The sequence below is a fragment of the Culex quinquefasciatus genome, chromosome 3 (assembly GCF_015732765.1).
Source record: "Culex quinquefasciatus strain JHB chromosome 3, VPISU_Cqui_1.0_pri_paternal, whole genome shotgun sequence".
NCBI lineage: Eukaryota > Metazoa > Arthropoda > Insecta > Diptera > Culicidae > Culex > Culex quinquefasciatus.
In genome coordinates this window covers 145,537,544-145,558,146 of record NC_051863.1, presented here as the reverse complement: position 1 = coordinate 145,558,146, position 20,603 = coordinate 145,537,544, and the positions used below count along the sequence as shown (strand labels likewise).

General features: G+C 35.2%; 2 protein-coding genes across 2 annotated transcripts in view; one reads left to right on the top strand and one right to left on the bottom strand.

Moving 5' to 3' along the window:
* Positions 1-9,197, top strand: part of LOC6046789 (probable cytochrome P450 6d4) — a 38,599-nt gene extending 29,402 nt beyond the window's left edge. Inside the window, exon 2 of the mRNA XM_038261264.1 lies at positions 9,186-9,197. Within this exon, the coding sequence (XP_038117192.1) occupies positions 9,186-9,197 (12 nt within the window). The remainder of the gene's footprint in view (positions 1-9,185) is intronic.
* A 1,022-nt stretch (positions 9,198-10,219) lies between these two features.
* LOC6046791 (cuticle protein CP14.6) lies at positions 10,220-10,580 on the bottom strand. The gene is made up of 2 exons (XM_038261263.1): positions 10,566-10,580; positions 10,220-10,504 (listed from the first exon to the last, which is right to left on the bottom strand). The coding sequence occupies exons 1-2, from the start codon at positions 10,578-10,580 to the stop codon at positions 10,220-10,222; spliced, it is 300 nt and encodes a 99-aa protein (XP_038117191.1).
* Positions 10,581-20,603: the final 10,023 nt, after the last annotated feature.

The following is a 20,603-nucleotide window of genomic DNA, read 5'->3' as shown; positions in this document are numbered from 1 at the left end:
TGCTCGAAAAGCAGAAGCTTTTTAGGAAATCCCCAGTCGAAAGAGGAAGGAAAATGGCATTTCATTGGCCCCTAATGAAAATTTACGCACACGCACGCACGCATACGATGCTGTAAGAGGATGTGGGCTTTTTCGGGACAGAAAACAAGTGAGTATGGAAGAATGTTGAGGTTTACAGGCTTAAGGAACTCATTACTTATGGAATAGCAAAATGGGATATTTACTTGATCGAATTTCATAGGGTCAAACTTCGTCAAATGAATTTGTTCCGGAATGTTTTTTATTCTAATGTAACTGTGTCATGATGTATAAAATTTTGTTTTAAGAAACTTTTTTCGACAAAGTTATCGTTTTTGAGTTTTAACACATTTTAATATTTTTTTGCATAGAAAGTTTATTTTTTATCTCATTCACTTGAAGAAAATATATCAAAATCTGTCATAGTGGATTTGCTACAAAAAATGTTACTTTTTAAAACAGATTTTGTAGCAATATCGTATATCAATTTTGTCAGTGTGATCTGCAGTTCTCACATTCCCGAACAACTAATAATTTTAAACTGGTTCAATCATGCTAAAAATGGTTATCAATGGAGGAAAATGAAAAAAACATTTTAAATTCTTTTAAGTTTTGGAGTTCTTTCAAAACATATTTTCAGTCCTCCGATGTTTGGTCCAACTTTAAAAGGAACATAAACATTTAAAAAAATATTTGCAACGACCTTTAAAAACTAATGTTTAAAAACCGCCCTTACATTTAATTAGCCAAAAAACACTTCTTAAATAGTTTTCAAATGCTTAAATTGATTTAAAAAAATTAGATCTTTTACTAACATCTGAATATGAACGCCATTTTGTTGACTCTTAGTAAACATATTTTCCTCTATTAGTTTTTTCTCTCAGAGACTATTTCTTATCAACCGTTAGTACAGAAGAAATAGAAAATTTCAGTTGAAAAAATCATGGTAAACAATAGTTGTCTCAATTATCATTCTTTGCCAAAGCTAATGCCAACAACTGTGCAAATATTTGATCGATTTTTAAAGTATAAAAAACAGCTAAAATGTTTTTCACCTTTAACAAGTATATTTTCAAAATTAGAAGAACAAGATTAGGTTATCTTTTCTAAATAGAACTTAATTTTTATATTGTTTAATCTAAAAACGTCAAGTTTCATAAAAAATACTTTTTGATTGCAAATTAAATTTTGGGGAGCGTTCTTTCACTACGTAATGCAAAGTTCGGGATTTTTGACCCCCCCCCTCCCCCCCTTCGTAACAAATCGTAACAGACAAGCGATCCCCTCTACCCCCCACCACCGTAACGTGTAACACAAGGCCTTTTTGCAAATTTTTCTGAGTGCTTATATAAAAATTTTGCGTTACGTAACATAGTTTTTCATGACACCGCCCCTCCCCCAATTTTCGTAACATTTTGTAACAGACGCCGGTACCCCTCCCCTCCTAGCTGCGTTACGTAATAAAAGAATGCTCCCTTGCTTCTAGAAACCACACTTGAAAACAATAACAGTACATTACAGATAATTTAAAAAAAGAATTTATATTTTTTTTTGTTTTCGCTTAGGCATAAAAAAACTGAAAAATCGATTTCAATTTTAAGGAAAAAATATAATTAAAAGATGTGTGGTCTCGTGGCGCAGGGGTAGCGGCTTCGGCTGCCGATCCCGATGATGCTATGAGACGCGGGTTCGATTCCCGCCTTATCCACTGAGCTTCTATCGGATGGTGAAGTAAAACGTCGGTCCCGGTTTCTCCTGTCTCGTCAGAGGCGCTGGAGCAGAAATCCCACGTTAGAGGAAGGCCATGCTCCGGGGGGCGTAGTGCCAATAATTTCGTTTTTTTTTATGTACAAAATATTTGAATGTTTCTTAAAGATTTCCAGACATTTTTCGCTCTGCTTTTCTCCTCTATCAATGAATAATTTTTAAAAAGATTTTTTTTTGTTGTACAAACTGTGGTTTGAATTCAAAAAGCTTTTACCATTGATTGCCATCCCCTCGGATAATCTCAGGAAACACACCAGCGAGGCCAGCAACGAGAACACCAACGCAGCACAAGTTAAAATAGTATAGCTAGTATTAAATTTTTATCGTTTTCAATTAACAACTTTTTTATAATAAAAAAAATGTATTCATCTGTTCAAATTGTTTTTGAAGAAAATAACACATGGAAAAGGCATTTATAATTATTTGAAAATGTGAATGCAATGATGTTGAAAAACAATAGCCTAAGTTGCTTTTGCCAAAATTAAATTGTTGCATATATTGATGTACCGTAAACCGGGGTGACTTTGATAGGATTTCAATTTATTTTTGGAATATTTTCCAACTGGTAAGGCTTGTCTTGAGATCATTATTTTTCAAACATGTACTAGGGTAGCCCACACATGGTCCATATACCATTTTTGAAAAATAGTTTTTCCAATAGTGTTTTAAAAAAAAAGTTATGTTAAAAATTCTTATTTTGAAATCCGGGGTTACTTTGATAGTCATAGTTTTTCTTGTTAAAATAAGATTTAAGGTGTTCAAACTTTATTTTTACGTCAAATGTAACATTACTAAGGTTGCTAATTTAGTTTTCTAGGAAAAAATCAATGTTTATGTTTAGTTAACTAAGCTTATAAGCTTTTTAACAAAATACATATAAATTTTTGGTAAAATTGTTTAAAAGTCAGAATTTTGCCTGAAATTCGTCAAAACTTGTTATGTTTATAAAATTATCGATTAATATTGCATTTAAAACTGAATTAGAAGCAAAAATCGAAAGTTTTCACATTTTATATGAAATTTGTTCAACTGAAAATGCCTATGAAATAAAAGATTTTTATTTATTTATGTGTCAAAAACAGATAATATTTATTATTTACAAACTTATTCAACCTTCTCTTAGTGGAAATTGTCCAAAGAATCCGAAAATGCATTCCGTTTTCCGATTCAAAATTATTCGTTGAGAAAAACATGACACTTTGATAAGATTTAAATAATGTTTTTCATCAACATTTTCTTAATCATAGTTAACTAACTTTTAAAACTTTTCAAAATTTTATGAAAAGTTTTTCTTGAGGTACTTTGAACTCTTCTCTACCACAGTCAGATTCAATACCATTCCGTACATATTTAAGTTGTACTCTTCATTTTTCGGAAAAATCTCAAACCTATCAAAGTCACCCCGGCTATCAAAGTTACCCCGTTTTACGGTACTTAACATTCCAACGCCGAAGGCTCAATTGGAACGATAACTTCATCTCAATGGTTCTCGGGCATAACTCAACCAATCACGATGATTTATCTTTCCAGTGATTTGTTAGGATGTCTTGATGATTCTAGAATTTTTCAGAACTAAATTTGATGAAATCTGTAATGTTTGCGATCAAAAACATCGTTCCAACTTTTTTTTCGCGTAAAAAAAATCGCCAAAGATTCCGCGGAGGCAGTTGTTTTAAAAAAGGTGGAACGATGTTTTCGGTCGCAGAAATAACAGATTTGATCAAATCAAGTTCTGCAAAATTTTAGGATCATCTAGACATTCTTACAAATCACTGGAAACAAGAATCGTCTCGATTGGTTGAGTAATGTCCGAGAACCAGCGAGTTGAAGTTACCGTTCCACCTTTTTTGGGAGGCTTGGGCGTCCGTGTAAGTTGGACATGCGTTGGGCGTTCCAGTGTTAAAATAATTTTTGAGGAAACAAATTTAGCTTGCAAGAACAAAGAAATAAAAAAATTATATAAAATGTTACTCAAAACATCTGTATTTTCCTTTATTGAAATCCTTTGGTTCGTTTTTCATGTAAATGGCATCGAATGAAAACGAAAAAATCTTAATTATGCCATTTCAAATGCAAAAAAACACTTCAAAAGCACCTTACCCGGCAAAAGCACCCAAATTTCCACTCACAGGATCACGACTCTTATTACTTATTACTGCGGAGACACTTTTTCCATCAAACCAAAGCCAAAATCAGTGACAGAAAAAAAAATCATCCCAAATCAAAAGGTGCCAAAGTGGAAGGTGATAAAATAATTAAACGCTCGAGAAAGCAGCAGCGGAAGTGCTTTTGCCCCTCCACTTGTGAAGCTTTTTTTTTGTGTGAGTGAATATTTTTCCACCCAATTTTCCGTCCCTTTCCGGTGACGCCACAGACCACGTGGAGCTACTTTCTCGCCACCACCAAGTAAAGCAGAAGGAAAATCTTTGTGATTAATTTTCCCCTCCACCAGTCGTACAAACGGGCCGGGCGGTGTTCGACGTCATCGTCAACGACGACGGATGGCATGCTAAATGTGTGTTGGGACCTTGCTTTTTGCTGCCGGAGGGTGGTGGTGGTGGGTCCTTTCTGGGTTTATTGATTTTTTATCATTCGTTTCCCATGGCATCCCCCGAAAATGGAACGCGCGCTACAGCTGCCTGGATTCGTCCCCCCTGACTCCCTTTGTTATGGCTGTTGAGTTTCGGGCATTTTCCTTTCGTTGGGAACCGCCCTCAGTGTTTTCCTCCGTTTCCCGAGACTTTTCCGGAAGGACGCTTTTTCCTGGGATTGGGTGCGTGTGTGTGTGCATAAATGGAATGAATCATTAAAGATGGAAAATGTTAACTCAAGAATGTTATCGGGGGCGTATTTGTTCCGGGGAACCATCCCAAGGTCTTTGTCTCAATGTTGAAAATAATTGTTCCATAGAGCTTTTAAAGAGCAGTTTAAAACAAAATTCTTTTTTGTATGAAAGTAGCTATGAGCCTTTGTATTGCATACAAACAAGAAAAAATACCTGCGAAAAAGGTGATGATGGAAATGGAAATGTGCTAAAAGTGGAGTGGAAAAACTATCCCACAGCAACCCCTACAGGCGAATGGTTGACCTCAATTTGTGATTCTTATTTCATCAACACAGCCGGCGTGCCAACCGGCGACCGGTGACACTGATGTGACAAAAATGTGACGAAAGTGGCATTTCTTGGGTGGATCATTGTGTTTTTTGGCGTCGAAAAAGGGGGAAAACCTAGACACAGTCTAATTTAATCAAACTGTTGAATAGTTGGTTTTAGGGGATGAAAATGTGACAAGGTAAAATGAAAATGGCTGGGCGCATCTTGGCCTGATGGATTTCAATTTGGGGAGCGTGGGTAGGCTGTTGGTTTGGTTTTCCAAATGTGTGAAGAAGTTTCCTAGAATTCGAGGAGGGATGACGAAATTTGTTAGCATTGACATCAGGGTTTTACCTTATAAGCGGAATGTGATGGGTTCAATTCCTGTTTGACTCGGCAAAGTAAAAAAAATCTTCAAAGAGTAAAATTGCTGTGATCCTGATAAGTTGGTAAATCGGTCTCATGTGCATGATGCAGATCGATTAAAAATAATATTTGAATAAAAGCATCAATATTAATTTTTTTTGTTTAAAAAAAATATATTGGATATTTGGTAATTCTCTACCAACTCACACGAAATCGGGAAAAGTTGCCCCGACCCCTCTTCGATTTGCGTGAAACTTTGTCCTAAGGGGTAACTTTTGTCCCTGATCACAAATCCGAGGTCCGTTTTTTGATATCTCGTGACGGAGGGGCGGTACGATCCCTTCCATTTTTGAACATGCGAAAAAAGAGGTGTTTTTCAATAATTTGCAGCCTGAAACGGTGATGAGATAGAAATTTGGTGTCAAAGGGACTTTTGTGTAAAATTAGACGCCCGATTTGATGGCGTACTCAGAATTCCGAAAAAAACGCATTTTTCATCGAAAAAAACACTAGAAAAGTTTTAAAATTTCTCACATTTTTCGTTACTTGACTGTAAAAAAATTTGGAACATGTCATTATATGGAAAATTTAATGTACTTTTCGAATCTACATTGACCCAGAAGGGTCTTTTTTTCATTTAGAACAATTTTTTTCATTTTAAAATTTCGTGTTTTTTTCTTACTTTGCAGGGTTATTTTTTAGATTGTAACAATGTTCTACAAAGTTGTAGAGACAATGACAATGACAAAAATTTTGATATATAGACATAAGGGGTTTGCTAAAAAAAATCACGAGTTATTGCGATTTTACGAAAAAAAGTTTTGAAAAAGTTAATTTTTGCGTTTCGTCATCCGTGTCTGTCGCGGGTGACCATGAACGGCCATGATCGATGACGACCAACTTTTTCAAAACTTTTTTTCGTAAAATCGCGATAACTCGTGATGTTTATAAGCAAACCCCTTATGTCTGCATATCAAAATTTTTGTAATTGTCTGCTCTACAACTTTGTAGAACATTGTTACACTCTAAAAAAACCCTGCAAAGTTAGAAAAAAACACGAAATTTTAAAATAAAAAATTTTGTTCTAAATGAAAAAATGACCCTTCTGGGTCAATGTAGATTCGAAAAGTACATTAAATTTCCCATAAAATAACATGTTCCAAAATTTTTTACAGTCGAGTAACGGAAAATGGGAGAATTTTTAAAACTTTTTAAGTGTTTTTTCCGATGAAAAATACGTTTTTTTCGGAATTCTGAGTACGCCATCAAATCGGGCGTCTAATTTTACATAAAAGTCCCTTTGACACCAAATTTCTATCTCATCACCGTTTCAGGCTGGAAATTATTGAAAAACACCTCTTTTTTCACATGTTCAAAAATGGAAGGGGTCGTACCGCCCCTCCGTCACGAGATATCAAAAAACGGACCTCGGATTCATGATCAGGGACAAAAGTTACTCCATAGGACAAAGTTTCACGCAAATCGAAGAGGGGTCGGGGCAACTGCTGTGTGAGTTGGCGAAGAATTACCCTATAAGAAGAAAAAAACAAAATATAACCGATTGTAAACTGTTTGGAAAACATTATTTGAAGTTTATTTTTAGCAGTTTAAACTCCATTCAGCACCTTTGAGCTATTAACCCTCTACAACCCAACCCCGCCTCCACGCAGGCTTCGATCAAAAATTTCGTCAAAAATCAATTTTTCAACTAATTTTGGATCTTCAAAAAGCATTGTAAATAAGAACTGAAAATTGTAGGGTTGGGAGTTAAAATTGTTTATTGTGACTTTGCCAATGTTACCAATGGTGACCTCCTAAACACGGAATAAATAAATAAAAATTCGAAAAAGAAATCATTGGAGGGTTAAAAGAGAGCTGAAAAAAAACATATCTTGATAAAATAATTGATACTTACATTTTCAATTTTGCACAGTTCGTTATGCGATAATTTTTTTTCAAGGTGTTGAAAATTGTGCCTTAAATATTGAAAATTATCCCATTGAGTTTCCCAATGGCGCGATTTTTTAAAAAATCTATCAAAAATCGCTACTCAGTGTACTTAAACTTTGATTTTGATTTGAAACACACCACAAAATTTCCAGGGATAAGAAAATGTGAAGTTTTAAGTATTTCCTAACAAGTGGACTTTTTTTATTTCAAAAGAAAAGAAAATGGATTAAAAATAACGTCATTGAATACTCACCTAAAACTAAACAATATCAATGCAGCAGATTCTTCTTTACAAAGCGATGAATAATTTACATATCGCGTGAGAAAAATTTGAAGGAAGTTCAATAATATAATTCATATTTAGTTTGTTTTTTCAGTTAATGATAAAAAGAATTTTTGTTAAGTTAATATTAAAATTTATAGCTTATGTTACAAATGGAATTTTGAATGAAATTTGTTAAAATGCTCAAATTCTATTTATTTTTATTTATTTTACTTGTTTTCATTTGATTTGATATTTATAGAATATCATTTTGATATTTATATTTTTAATATTTCAGTAAAACGAGGATAGCTGAAAAATTAATTCTTCTGATGAAAATTCTGTAATAAAATCTCAAAATAAAGTTCATAAAAGTATTGTGTAGCAAATATTTAGTTTTTTGGGCAAACAGCAAAAGTTTTTTTCGCCTTATAAACTACTCTACTACCCAATTTTTTCCAAAATTTTTATTTCCCCCTTGTTCAAGAGGTCATTTTGAGCAACTTTTGTTCTACGAAAAACTTAACTTGTCTTGTTTTATGTTTTCTTGTTTAATTTTTAGTATTTATATGTGCATTTATCTTGTTTGGTTTATGTTTGTTTCGGATAGTTTTTTTTTTGATTTTCACATTTTTTAAATGCTTAGATGCATAGTTTGGGACAATACAAAATTACTGCATACCTATTTCCACACTTAAAAAAAATAAAATATTAGTGAGAAAAAATACAATTAAAAATCGAAGCCCGCCAAAAGGGCGGTAATCCCAATCAAATAATTTAAAAAGTGAAATTCGCATAGACATCATGATCCTGAAAAGTTATAAGCGATTCAAACAAGCAAATTTGTGAGAAAATCACGTTTTTGCCTTTTTATCAACACAGATGAAACAACAAAATCTTAATTGATTTTTTTTAATCTTAGGTAAGCGGAAAAAATATCATAAACTCTATTGAATTTTACTTGTTTTACGAATACTTGAGAAATAAAAAAATTCTCCTAGTCTTCATCTCGTTTTGGCTAACATTGTCCAAGTTGGAAATCGAATTTCGGTTCCGACTTTCCCTTCCCAATTCTGCACAGTAGCTTCCAGCGAACGAAACGAAATTTCTTACAAATTCGTTTTCAACAGAAAAGACAAGAAAAAAACTACATTTCTTCCCCTTGATAAGCCATATCTTAAGTGTGTTTCTACTAGCGACCACCACCGGAACTTCCTTATCCCTGTGACTTCGCCGACAATGATGCCTTTATTCGTCGTTATCAATTTATCTTACTGCACCACTATCGGGATGCTTCTCCGCAATTCCATTTGGTCCAACCGGGTAACAATCTTCTCCGGTGGGGATGAGGAACATTTCACTTCATTAGGGCCAACTGCGTCATTTTTCTCGAGAAAGAATCACAAAGTGTCACTTTTTTCCCAACTTTAATTCTCAGCTGGTTCTGTAGGATAAGAGTTTTAACAAGATGAAAACTTCATCAATTTGGGTGGGTATTTGAGGGACCAACTCTGAGCTTTCTGCAACAATTTTTAACAGTCATCTCGGATAACTTTTTTTTGTTGAAAATGAGTCGCTTTGACAACTCGTCAAAACAGCTCCATAGAAGGTTATATTTTTGGATTTTTCCATCAAATAAAAAAAACCTAAATTATCACAATCGCAAGAAAGTCTACCTCATCTAATATTAGCTTTGTTTCCCGCCCTTCTCTCTCTCTCTTTCCGCAGGTAATTCACTGAAATTTTCATCACCCTCCGGGCCAGGACCTCGGCAAAAGAAACAACGCCGGATTCCCACGGAAAAAAATAAAGGTTCTCTTCCATCATCATTGTCGTCGTCCTTTGCTGAGGGGGTTGACAGCAAAGTAATTCGACCGAGTTTCTCGCTTTTTCTCTTAATTCGCCCCCTTAAAAGTCAACAAATCTCCCCCACACAGGTGAGAGGAAATTCCCGAAACAGAACGTAAGGGGGAAATGCTTTGTGGTGAAATTTTTTTTGTAAAAGGTTTTTTTTGTTTTGAATCGAAATGGGGTCAGTCTGTTGCCGAACGAAAGCCGTTTTTTATTGCTATACTTTAACGTTGAAGAAGTGGAGAGAAATCAGTGAGGGAAATTGTCGAAAGGGTGACGGTTTTTGACTTCGGGGAAGGATTTATTTGAATTGGAGCGACGCGAGTTCAAACAACAAGATAATTGAATTATCTTACCCACAAAAGCGTTGTTTGTCGAGAGAACGATCACGTTTTAATTTCCCTTTTTTATAAAAGAGTGCTTGTTATAATAATATCCAATTTTTTTTTAATTTATCCCAAACACAAAAACCAAACACTGTTAAAATAAAAAACTCCATAAAAAATCCAACATAAAAAATAGTCATAAATTTCGAAGAACAAATTCAACAACAAAAATTTGTATAAATTTTTACTGTGGCCATAATTTTAAATTTAAATGTCTGTTGTTCGAACATGTATTACAAAAATTAAAGTGGCCAGGCTTACTTCGTCGCATTATCACTTTTCACAGAATCAACAGGTGAGGAAGGACGCGTGGACATACCGTACCATGCTCTCCGGATCAGCTGTTAGCACACTTGAAACTTTGGGATGAACCAAGTTCAAATTTTCATAATTAGTCAGGTGATTCAAGAAACTATTTAACTCATGTGCATTTATTTACAAAATATTTACAAGCATATTCACAACTTCCTACTATTTCTTCTAAAAATTCAACTATTCCATTTCCAATCAAGAAACAATCCCACCTCACTTCGGAATGTGCGCCCCCTCCGGGTGGAATCCGGTCTCATCGGCCAAGTACCGCACCGTGTAGGTCACCCCGTCCGGCCCCGTCCACGAGTACTCCCCGCTGATGGTGGCACCGCCGTCCGGGCTGGACGCGCTGGCCCGGATCCCGTTGCTCGTTTCGAACGCATAGCTGAACGATCCGTCCGGGTTGACCTCCTGGGTTTGCTTCACTATGGTGGCCGCTCCGTCGTCCGCCGCAGGCCGTGCCACGGCCAAGGTGGTCAACAGGAGGGCGGTAAGGATCTGATGCGGAGAGAAAGGGTTCTGAAAGTTAGGTTTTCCTGGAAAGGTAGAAAGTTCTTACGATTGATTTGAACATGGTTGAAGGCGCTATCAAACTGAGTCTGCTACCGAACGAAAGAAGTCAAGTGTCTTTTATATGCTCGACGCAAACAAGCCTCTATTGATTGCTTAATTCTACCAGGGGTAGAGAATTTGGACGCCGGCCTTTCAGAGGTTTGGTTTGCCGAAGAGGAGAGAGATCGCTTAGACAAATATGAGAAGCAACAATCTTGCAACAGAGCTCAGAACCGGACCCGGGTAGATTTGCAGAAGGAGGCGCTATCATCCACTTAAATTTACCATACATAATATGAGTTGTGTGTGCGAGGGAGTCGGTGTACCTGTTCCGACCCGATGATGTACAGCTATTTGCTCGTAAATTTCCAGCAAACCAAAGCAAGCGAGCGAGCCTCGAACAAGGTTGTTTGCAATCAAAACAGAACCTTTTTTCCGGCCCGAACCATCTTTGGATCAAAGTTATGGGTGTTCTATATCGCTCTCGTTTGGAGCCGAGCACTTTCCGATGTTGTTGGTTGGGGCTATGAGCCTGCTTGAGTGTGATTGGGGTTGTGGGGTGCGATAGAACTGTTGGGAAGGACTTGGATATTTCAGACTTGAAGACTTGTAGATTTGAAAGTCTTCAATTCTTCAATTCATTAATTCTTCCAGGGCTGTGGAGTCGGAGTCGGAGTCGGAGCCGGAGTCGGTGGAGTCGGGTCTTTTTGGGGACCTGGAGTCGGAGTCGGAGTCGGAGTCGTCAAATCTCAAACAGCTGGAGTCGGAGTCGGAGCCGGAGTCAGCTAAATTTTAAGAGCTGGAGTCGGAGTCGGAGTCGGAGCCGAAGATTTCTGATAACCCGGAGTCGGAGTCGGAGTCGGAGTTATCTTAAATTCAACAAAAAATATGATTTTTTTATTGTTCAGTATTTCCTATAAAACAGCATAATTCATGCACTGCGTCGCATTTTTTTTTCATTTTTTTTATCTTAGAGATTTATCAGATGCCATTATGTTTTTGAAGCTGTTTATTGTGATTGGAAAGCTCTAATTGTGTTATTTCACTAAAATCACTAAATGATAACCTTTTACCCAAGTATGTAGTATCATAATTTAAAAAATAATAAAAAATATTGGTTATGTAGTCAGACATATCTAATTGATTCTTGACTTCTTCCTTTTGCTTGTATTTATGTGCCCATTCAATTCAAATTTGACCAAATTTCATCCAGTCATCTTTTACCCCGATAGCGAATGTTTTGGAGGTTTTAAGTTGAATAATTTTTTATGAAAAAAATACGAGGTACATAAAAAGATTAAAATAGTAATCACTGTTTTTGGAAATCCAAAAAGAGTCACTGACAGTAACAAATAATCAACGTAATAACAATGTCTTACTTGGAACTCAACATGCGCATTTTGTTTATAACTGAGTACATGAAAATCAAAGTATTGCATTTAAAATAATTAAAACTAACAAAAAATATCAAAAGAAGTTGTAACTAATATTTTAATAATCATTGAATGTTGATGTTGATTTAAGATAAACTATTTTGATATCGTTGCAAATCATCGTGGAACAAATCTCAAGATTTCAGTACAAAAATGAACTAATGAAAAAATGTATAGCATAAAATATAGGATTTTAATTTATTTTTCAAATATTTTTAAAAAAATAAAATCAAAATATTATCAACCGGTACGATTTTTTTTCATACTGTATGTCCCACGTCAATATGACGGAAGCTTATTATCATTGCAAATATTTTACTTGTGGATATTTGTTTTTTTTTACTATATTTTAAATTGTTTCATTTATTTTGATGGAGGCGCAAGATCTTTCATAAAGTTTCGTTTTAGGTGAAGCTCCACGAAGTATCGTTCGCCTCCTTTTAAATGTATATTGAATTTTAAAATTAAAAAAAAAAATAAAAATTTCCAGGGTAAAAGAATGTTCATGTCACAGATATTTAAAAAGGAACTCTCAAGCGTCCTTTCCACGAAGAAATTGTTTAGATACATTGATTTGCAATAATAATTTCCTTCAGTCATGGCGTGATGTCCATGTACGTTAAGGTGCCCAGAAAAAATGACCCCCTGCTCCACAAACGGAAACCGGTTTTTTGGATTATTTTAAGCATCTGTGTAAATTTTGAGCGAAATTGGATGAGATTAACCCATTGATACCCGAGCCTAAAGTCGGCGAAAAAAAAATTTTTCATGCAAAAATGACTTTTTTAAATTGCTAATAATTTTTCAGGATCGAGTTTTACAGCCTTGGTATGTTGTACAAAGTTGTAGAGCATTAAATTTTCAATAAGAATCTCACTTTTGAGAATATTTTGATGGAAGTAGCGCACCGTGCAGACCAAACCGTAAAAAAATAGGTTTTCCATACATTTTTTTCACCTTCGAGTATCAATGGGTAAATGATGACCGATTTTGCTCATATTTGGCCCAGAGTCCTAAAATAGGTCAAGGAACAATATTCAGTTTGTGGAGCGAGGTTTTGAAAAAAAGTTCCATATTCTGGGCACCCTAATGTACGTCTTAAAAAACAAAAAGAAAAATGTTTCGTTTAAAATTGTCATTTAAAAAAAGGTGCCCTTCACTGTGCTTCTTATAAATGTCAGCCTGAAAGTGAGCAAATTGAATTTTTATGTTCATGAAGGCCAGGTTTATTTCAATTATTCATTCAAAAATAACAATTTAATATTTAAATTTATTAGCTTTGAATAAATTATTTGCAAATTTGAGGTTAAGCAAATAAATCCAAATTTACTTACAAAACTGTTCTTCTCAAAATGCCTCTAAAACTGATATTTTTGATTTCTGTTTCCATAACGTATAAAACTTGTAACCTAGAAACTTTTTTTCCGTTATGTGATTCGAACTTATTTTTCTTGAGAAAAACATGACGCTTAGCGAGTATTTAAATAATCCTATTTATCAATGTTTAAAAAATATTAACTATAATAATAATTAACTAACTTTTGAAACATTTAAAAATATGTGGAGTCGGAGTCGGAGTCGGAGCCAACCATTTGTTAGAAGCTGGAGTCGGAGTCGGAGTCGGAGTCGGCTAGAGTTGGTAGGCCGGAGTCGGAGTCGGAGTCGGAGCCAACCATTTGTTGAAAGCCGGAGCCGGAGTCGGAGTCGGAGTCGGCTAATCTGAGAAAGCCGGAGTCGGAGTCGGAGTCGGAGTCGCTTCAAATATGACCCGACTCCACAGCCCTGAATTCTTCAATTCTTCAATTCTTCAATTCTTCAATTCTTCAATTCTTCAATTCTTCAATTCTTCAATTCTTCAATTCTTCAATTCTTCAATTCTTCAATTCTTCAATTCTTCAATTCTTCAATTCTTCAATTCTTCAATTCTTCAATTCTTCAATTCTTCAATTCTTCAATTCTTCAATTCTTCAATTCTTCAATTCTTCAATTCTTCAATTCTTCAATTCTTCAATTCTTCAATTCTTCAATTCTTCAATTCTTCAATTCTTCAATTCTTCAATTCTTCAATTCTTCAATTCTTCAATTCTTCAATTCTTCAATTCTTCAATTCTTCAATTCTTCAATTCTTCAATTCTTCAATTCTTCAATTCTTCAATTCTTCAATTCTTCAATTCTTCAATTTTTCAATTTTAGAAAACTCCGTGAGCTCTTATTCAAACAAGATAGGAATACCAGCAAGCTTACACCCAAAGGAAAAATATATATCATAATCTGCAACAGTGGATTTGCTGCAGAAAATGTTACATTTTCTAACAGTTTTTGCAGCAAGCTCATAGCTCAGAATTGAAGAATTGAAGAATTGAAGAAATGAAGAATTGAAGAATTGAGGAATTGAAGAATTGAAGAATTGAAGAATTGAAGAATTGAAGAATTGAAGAATTGAAGAATTGAAGAATTGAAGAATTGAAGAATTGAGGAATTGAAGAATTGAAGAATTGAAGAATTGAAGAATTGAAGAATTGAAGAATTGAAGAATTGAAGAATTGAAGAATTGAAGAATTGAAGAATTGAAGAATTGAAGAATTGGAGACTTGAAGAATTGAAGAATTGAAGAATTGAAGAATTGAAGAATTGAAGAATTGAAGAATTGAAGAATTGGAGAATTGAAGAATTGAAGAATTGAAGAATTGAAGAATTGAATTTTTAAAGCATTGAAGAATTGAAAGTCTAAGGCATTCCGTTTCACCCGAATCTCCCCTCAAACCATCACGGATGAAACCGGATAGCAGCAACCCAAAAAACATGAGCATGAAAACGTGATTTGCCTTATCAAAGTTTGGGGTTGTATCGATTCGGAACCATTTTTCTTCGCCAAGGATACTTGTTCTGACGTTTGTGCTTTTCCGGGTTTGCCTCAATGAGTGAGCGAATCTCGTGCGGGTCAGACAGGCCCTCGTCATCCTGGACTTCTTGGAATGAAACAGAGAGCTGAATAATACAGCACTTTCTAATAACAGCGAAAAGGATATCCGTCATGTTTTAACCCCCACTCCACTGTCGTTTCATCGTTGGGATGTACACGATTAAGGATGGGGTGGTTCTGATTGCTTCTCGTGCGCTGCCTGTGGCGATTTTCAGAATTTTGAAAGGGTCACATTTCATTCAATCTGCTAAAGTGCACCAAAATGAGCTTGTTTGAGCTGGTACGATTGCTGGAAGTGGCTTTGTTTCGTGAATTTTAAAGATTTCGTCAGCCCTTCAAAACTAGACAACAGCAATTTCCAACCATATGCGACCCGCAACATAAAATTCAATTTTAAATTTCCCCAGATTCAATTTGGCTCACCATACTTTGTAGCGGAGTCCCATCTGCAGCGTTAAACGTTACCACCGCACACGATTCGGTTTAGCTCTTCAAGAACTTTACCCAAGATGCACGGGTACCCCCCAGATTTCCGCGTAATCGATTTCAATTCCCCCCTCAGACGGCACTGAACTAGAGGGAGAAAAGTCCTTCAATGAGTTTATCAGTCCACGCGAGTGCTTCCGGTTTCCTGGTACATCTTCTAGCCGTGTTGCCGTCTTCTTAATGCTCTCCTTTTAATATCGCAATTTACATTTTACCAAACATTCGCGCCATTTAGCGTGCTCTGTTTGGCTCGGCCTCCACCGCCATCAGCCACGTGTCGCAGCTTTGTCGCTCCCCACGTGTAGTTTGAGTATGTTACATGAAGTCGGTTGTAATGCTATCTATTTCTCGATGGAAGTATTTCAGGCGAGGTTGTGCTCTTTTTCCCAAATTGTTCAATTTCATTAAAAAAAAGTAATGATTTCGAGAATTGCGAATCATTTTAAAGTTTTCAAAAAAAAAAAAATGAGTTTTATAATGCTTCGAATTTCCAGAACCAGTAGGTGTCCTGGTCCCGATATTAATATTTGTAGTCAAAGTATAGGAAAATAACTGTCGAATGTAACCCAGAGCATTGTGATTGCTTGTAATTTACCGAAGATACAGATTAGAGCGTCCAATTTCCCGGGGTTACAAAATTCCCAGGAAACGGGAAAATTTTCAACGAATTTTTCGCGAAATCCCGGGAATTCGCGTGGAAATTTTAATTTAATCATTTTTTTAGGATTTTGGTTCTGATTAAAATTTTTCAACAAAATTGATTAAAACAGATCAAAATAATTGAAAGAATCAATTAGTGCCAAAAACAAAAAAAAAATAAAAAAAAATTTTCAAAATTTATAGGCTGTCTTTCTATTCGTACAAAATATCAACAAATAATTATTAGTATTTTTTGTTATGAATTTTGAGCTCGAGAATAAATAGATAAGCATTGAGTTTAGCTTAAAAATCTGCTTTTTCACAAGAAGTATCATTCTAATGAAATCACAACTCAATGTTTTTAAATATTTGGAGTGAAATTTTGAAATATGCTTGCGTTTTTTGGACACCTTTTATATAATGTTGTCCAAATAGTTTTCGGTTAAAATAATTTTCATATCAAAAAAACTAATTAAGTGGTTCATATTTAAACTTCTAACGCCCTTGGTAGCTCAAATGCTATATAAATTCTTAACTTTAAATCGTAATTTCTCGAAAAGTTTTAAACAAATTATCCAAATCCTTCATGCACAAAATTAGACGTAACATAATATTTTTTCATACATACAATTTGGCCATGGTAAACAAAATCATAAAAATAAAAATATGTTGAGCTTGGTGGAAAGGGGAGCCTTAATTTCAAATGAAATAACAACCATTTTCGTTTAAAAAACTAACCATAATTATAATAGCTTATGGTCTTTTAAAAATATCGCAATTTTGGATGCTTCCCGGGCAGACGGTAATAACAAAATTAATAATATTTCAATAACAAATCCTATTAAAATAACAAAAAGTGTAATTATTTTATCCTGAAGTTCAACTTCAAGAAGAAAAAATACTAACAGTTTCTGATACAATAACAAAATTTGGTAAAGAAGTGATATTATATTGAAAATGTTTAATAACACGCTAATAAGAGGAAATGTTATACATTTCAAAAACTCTCCTAATAACAAAATTTGTTATTCGTTCGGTATGCTAACTTAGAAATAAAATTACCATAAATCGCACAAATGGAAAAGTTTCTAAGTGTCCATAACACAATTTGTTATTATTTTTTCTTTTGTTAAATATGTTTAGATCTTTGGGATAATTTTGTCTAATTTCGTCGGGGTCATTATTTTGGCCATGAAATGGGATCCTTAAGCTAAAGTTATTTTAAAAAGTTAAAATTTTGAAAATTGATTTTTTTAATTATTTGATACATCCCCCAAAGGACTTTGTTTAAAATGGTTAGAACTATGGGATAATTTTGACCAATTACGTCAGGGTCATTATTTTGGCTATTAAATGGGGTTCTTAAGCTAAAATTATTCTAAAAAGTTGAAATTTTGAAGTTGATTTTTTTAATTATTTGATATACCCCCTAAGGGACTTTGCTAAAATTGGCAAGAACTATGGGATAATTTTGACCAATTTCGTCAGGGTCATTATTTTGGCCATGAAATGAGGTCCTTAAGCTAAAATTATTCTTAAAAGTTGAAATTTTTAAAGCTGTTTTTTTTTATTATCTGATATACCCCCAAAGGGACTTTGCTAAATTGGCTAGAACTATGAAATAATTTTGACCAATTTCATCGAGGTCATTTATTTCATCATGATATGGGGTTTCAAGCTAAAATTAATCCGATAAAATTTACTTTTGAGAGTTCATTTATTTTTTTTATGTTATATTCCCTAACGGAATTGATTTATTTATTGAGAATTTTTGAAGTGTGAATAACAAACACTGTTATTATTTTCACAGAGCCAGCAAGTTGGAGCTGACGTTGAAGTTCGAGCTGGAGTGAGACCTTGGAGACTGCATCGGATTCAGCAAATTTTCAGCAACTTTTACTTGACTGAAGTAGGGTATTTTTGGAGAGCTGAAGTTGTCGTTGACGTCATATCCTGCATCCAGAGTCGGAGTTGTTTTCAAAGTATGGATTCAAAGTCGCTTGGAGGTACCCGACTCTGCAGCCCTGACTAGTACAGAAGAGTTATGGCAACTGCAGGTTTATTTGCAGATGGCAAATAAACCAAAACAATAACTTTTTCTGTTATGGAGACATACCAGTTCAATAACATTTTTTGTTATTATGCTGCTCCACCTCTCCGCACAAAATAACAAATCTTGTTATTCCTTCATGATTCCTTTTGTGTTATTAGTTTGTTATTGCAATAACAGCATAATAACAGTTAAAGTTATTCTTCAAACAAATCTTTGTTATTGATTTTTGTTATTTTAACAACTAATCCGATCATCCCAATAACATATTTCGATCTTCTCACAATATCAAAAACTGACCTTCCCAAGTTATTTCCGTCTGCTCGGGTTAACAAATAAGCAATATCCCAGTTGTGAAAGCTTCTGAAAGTAATATTACTTTTAAAATACCTTAACATGAAAATTTAATACGAACTGATAAGTTTAATAACAACAGTAAATTTAATTAAATAAAATAAAAAAGAGTATTTTAACTATTATTTGTTTGAATTTAAAAAAAAAATGTGCCAGGACGTTAGGAAAATGTATACTTCGGCTTGAACTTCGGGAATTCTCGGGAAATTTACAAATTTGGGGGGAAACGGGAAATATTTTTTTCCGGGAAATTCTGGGAATTCCCGGGACGGAAAATTGATCGCTCTAATACAGATTGTCAAAGTTGGGGTCTCACAAAGGTTTTTTTTTTGTTTGTAGTAGATTCCCGGTGGCCACAGTGGGAATTCTCGGGAAATTTACAAATTTGGGGGGAAACGGGAAATATTTTTTTCCGGGAAATTCTGGGAATTCCCGGGACGGAAAATTGATCGCTCTAATACAGTGTCAAAGTTGGGGTCTCACAAAGGTTTTTTTTTTGTTTGTAGTAGATTCCCGGTGGCCACAGTGACAAAATCCAGTGTTCCATGTCGGTTTTGAAAAGGGGCTTTGCTTTCATTTGAGACTAAGAGGATCAGGTTCGGCGAACAACTGTATTTTTTGGCGATTTTCTTAAGTTTACCTTTTGTGTGAGTTTTTTTTTAAACCAAGGAAAGTTTAAGCAATGTATAGCTGTCAAAATGGGCAAAGCTCTCATCATTTGTGTAAACTCGAAGTTTTCAAAGTTTGAAGCTGTTGCCAACCATGTTTTTGTTCTAATGAAGAGTTTAGAGGCATACTAAAATTCAGTAAAATGGAAATTTTGTCAACGCCGTACACAGGATCAATTTCTTCAGTCCCACATCCCCCTCCTCGCCTTCAAATCCCAATAGACCTTTCAGAGTTCAAAGAAACGGCGAAACGAACCACTGACAACACGTTGACGGTCCTCCCCCGGGTGAGTTGATGCGATTTCTAGAGAGGCCGGAATTCACCGCGCTGACATGCCATGGGACCGTGAATTTCCCCCAGGGCCTGAGTCTCTTTTTTCTGTCACATCGTCGTAGGGCAAAATTCCGCGTTACCATGAAACAATTTTATGGGCGCCAGCTTTGGTCTCCCTACGAGCTTCTAGCTCACGGGGATGTTCCGTCCTGAAAGGTGGCTGGGTTGCTCAAATCAGTGCCTTCCATTGGTTGCACTTTGATATTTGCAATAAACGCGATAGCGTGCAGCGTGTCGTCTGGGAAAAAGGTGATTTCTGGTGGGAGGGATCTGTTTATACATAGGTGTAAATATTATGACTTGGTCTTATCAGTCGATTCTGAGCGTTGCATGTTTTCAGCTTTTTGGAACAGTGGGAATAAAAAAGGGTTTTTTTGCTGTTAAGTTAACGGTTTGGTGATAAAAAAAATCATGAAATATGTTGGCAATATTTATTTTCAAAATAAGTTATTTCAAAAATATGAGAAGCGAGCTGGATTGACTAAATTGGCTGCATTTTGGAAAATAATTTAAATTATTTAAGAAAGCATCAAAAAATTTGTTTAAAGATTCTTAAACATGATTTCAAAATATTGGCAATCCACCAATTTTGTATCGCCAGAAAAATTCATAATGTTCTCAACCTTTCCTCTCAAACTGTCAAAATACCCAACTGTGCCACGTGCTTGCATCGTGCGCGCACCTTCGCAGAATTATGATAACGAGCTACATGGCAAAGTGTGCCCGTTGTACACGTGCACCGGTGTCACACGCGCAGCGTGGTTCGGTGTTTTCCCTCTGCCAAAACTTCTCCTCGAGCTTCATAGGTGTGTGTGTGCCGGGCTCCAGATAAAATGCATTGAATATTTTACGCCGTGATAAAGCTTCACTTTACTGTGTGATGATAGTGGTGGTATCATACACGTTAAACTCGTGAGGTTCGATGGAATATGGTGGCATTCTGAGCAGATTTTGGACTAGTGAGGAGGACATCATTAAAATGTTGATCAAAGCTGCAACCTTGGAAGTTGTTTTGAAGTTGAATTGCCTTTTGAAGGGATTAAGGTAATATTCAGGCATCATTTTTCAGTTCAAACCAGGGATATGTTCAAAACCCAAATATACATCATTAATCTGGAGAATCCGGATCCTACCCACGTCAACTTCAAAAGGAATTTT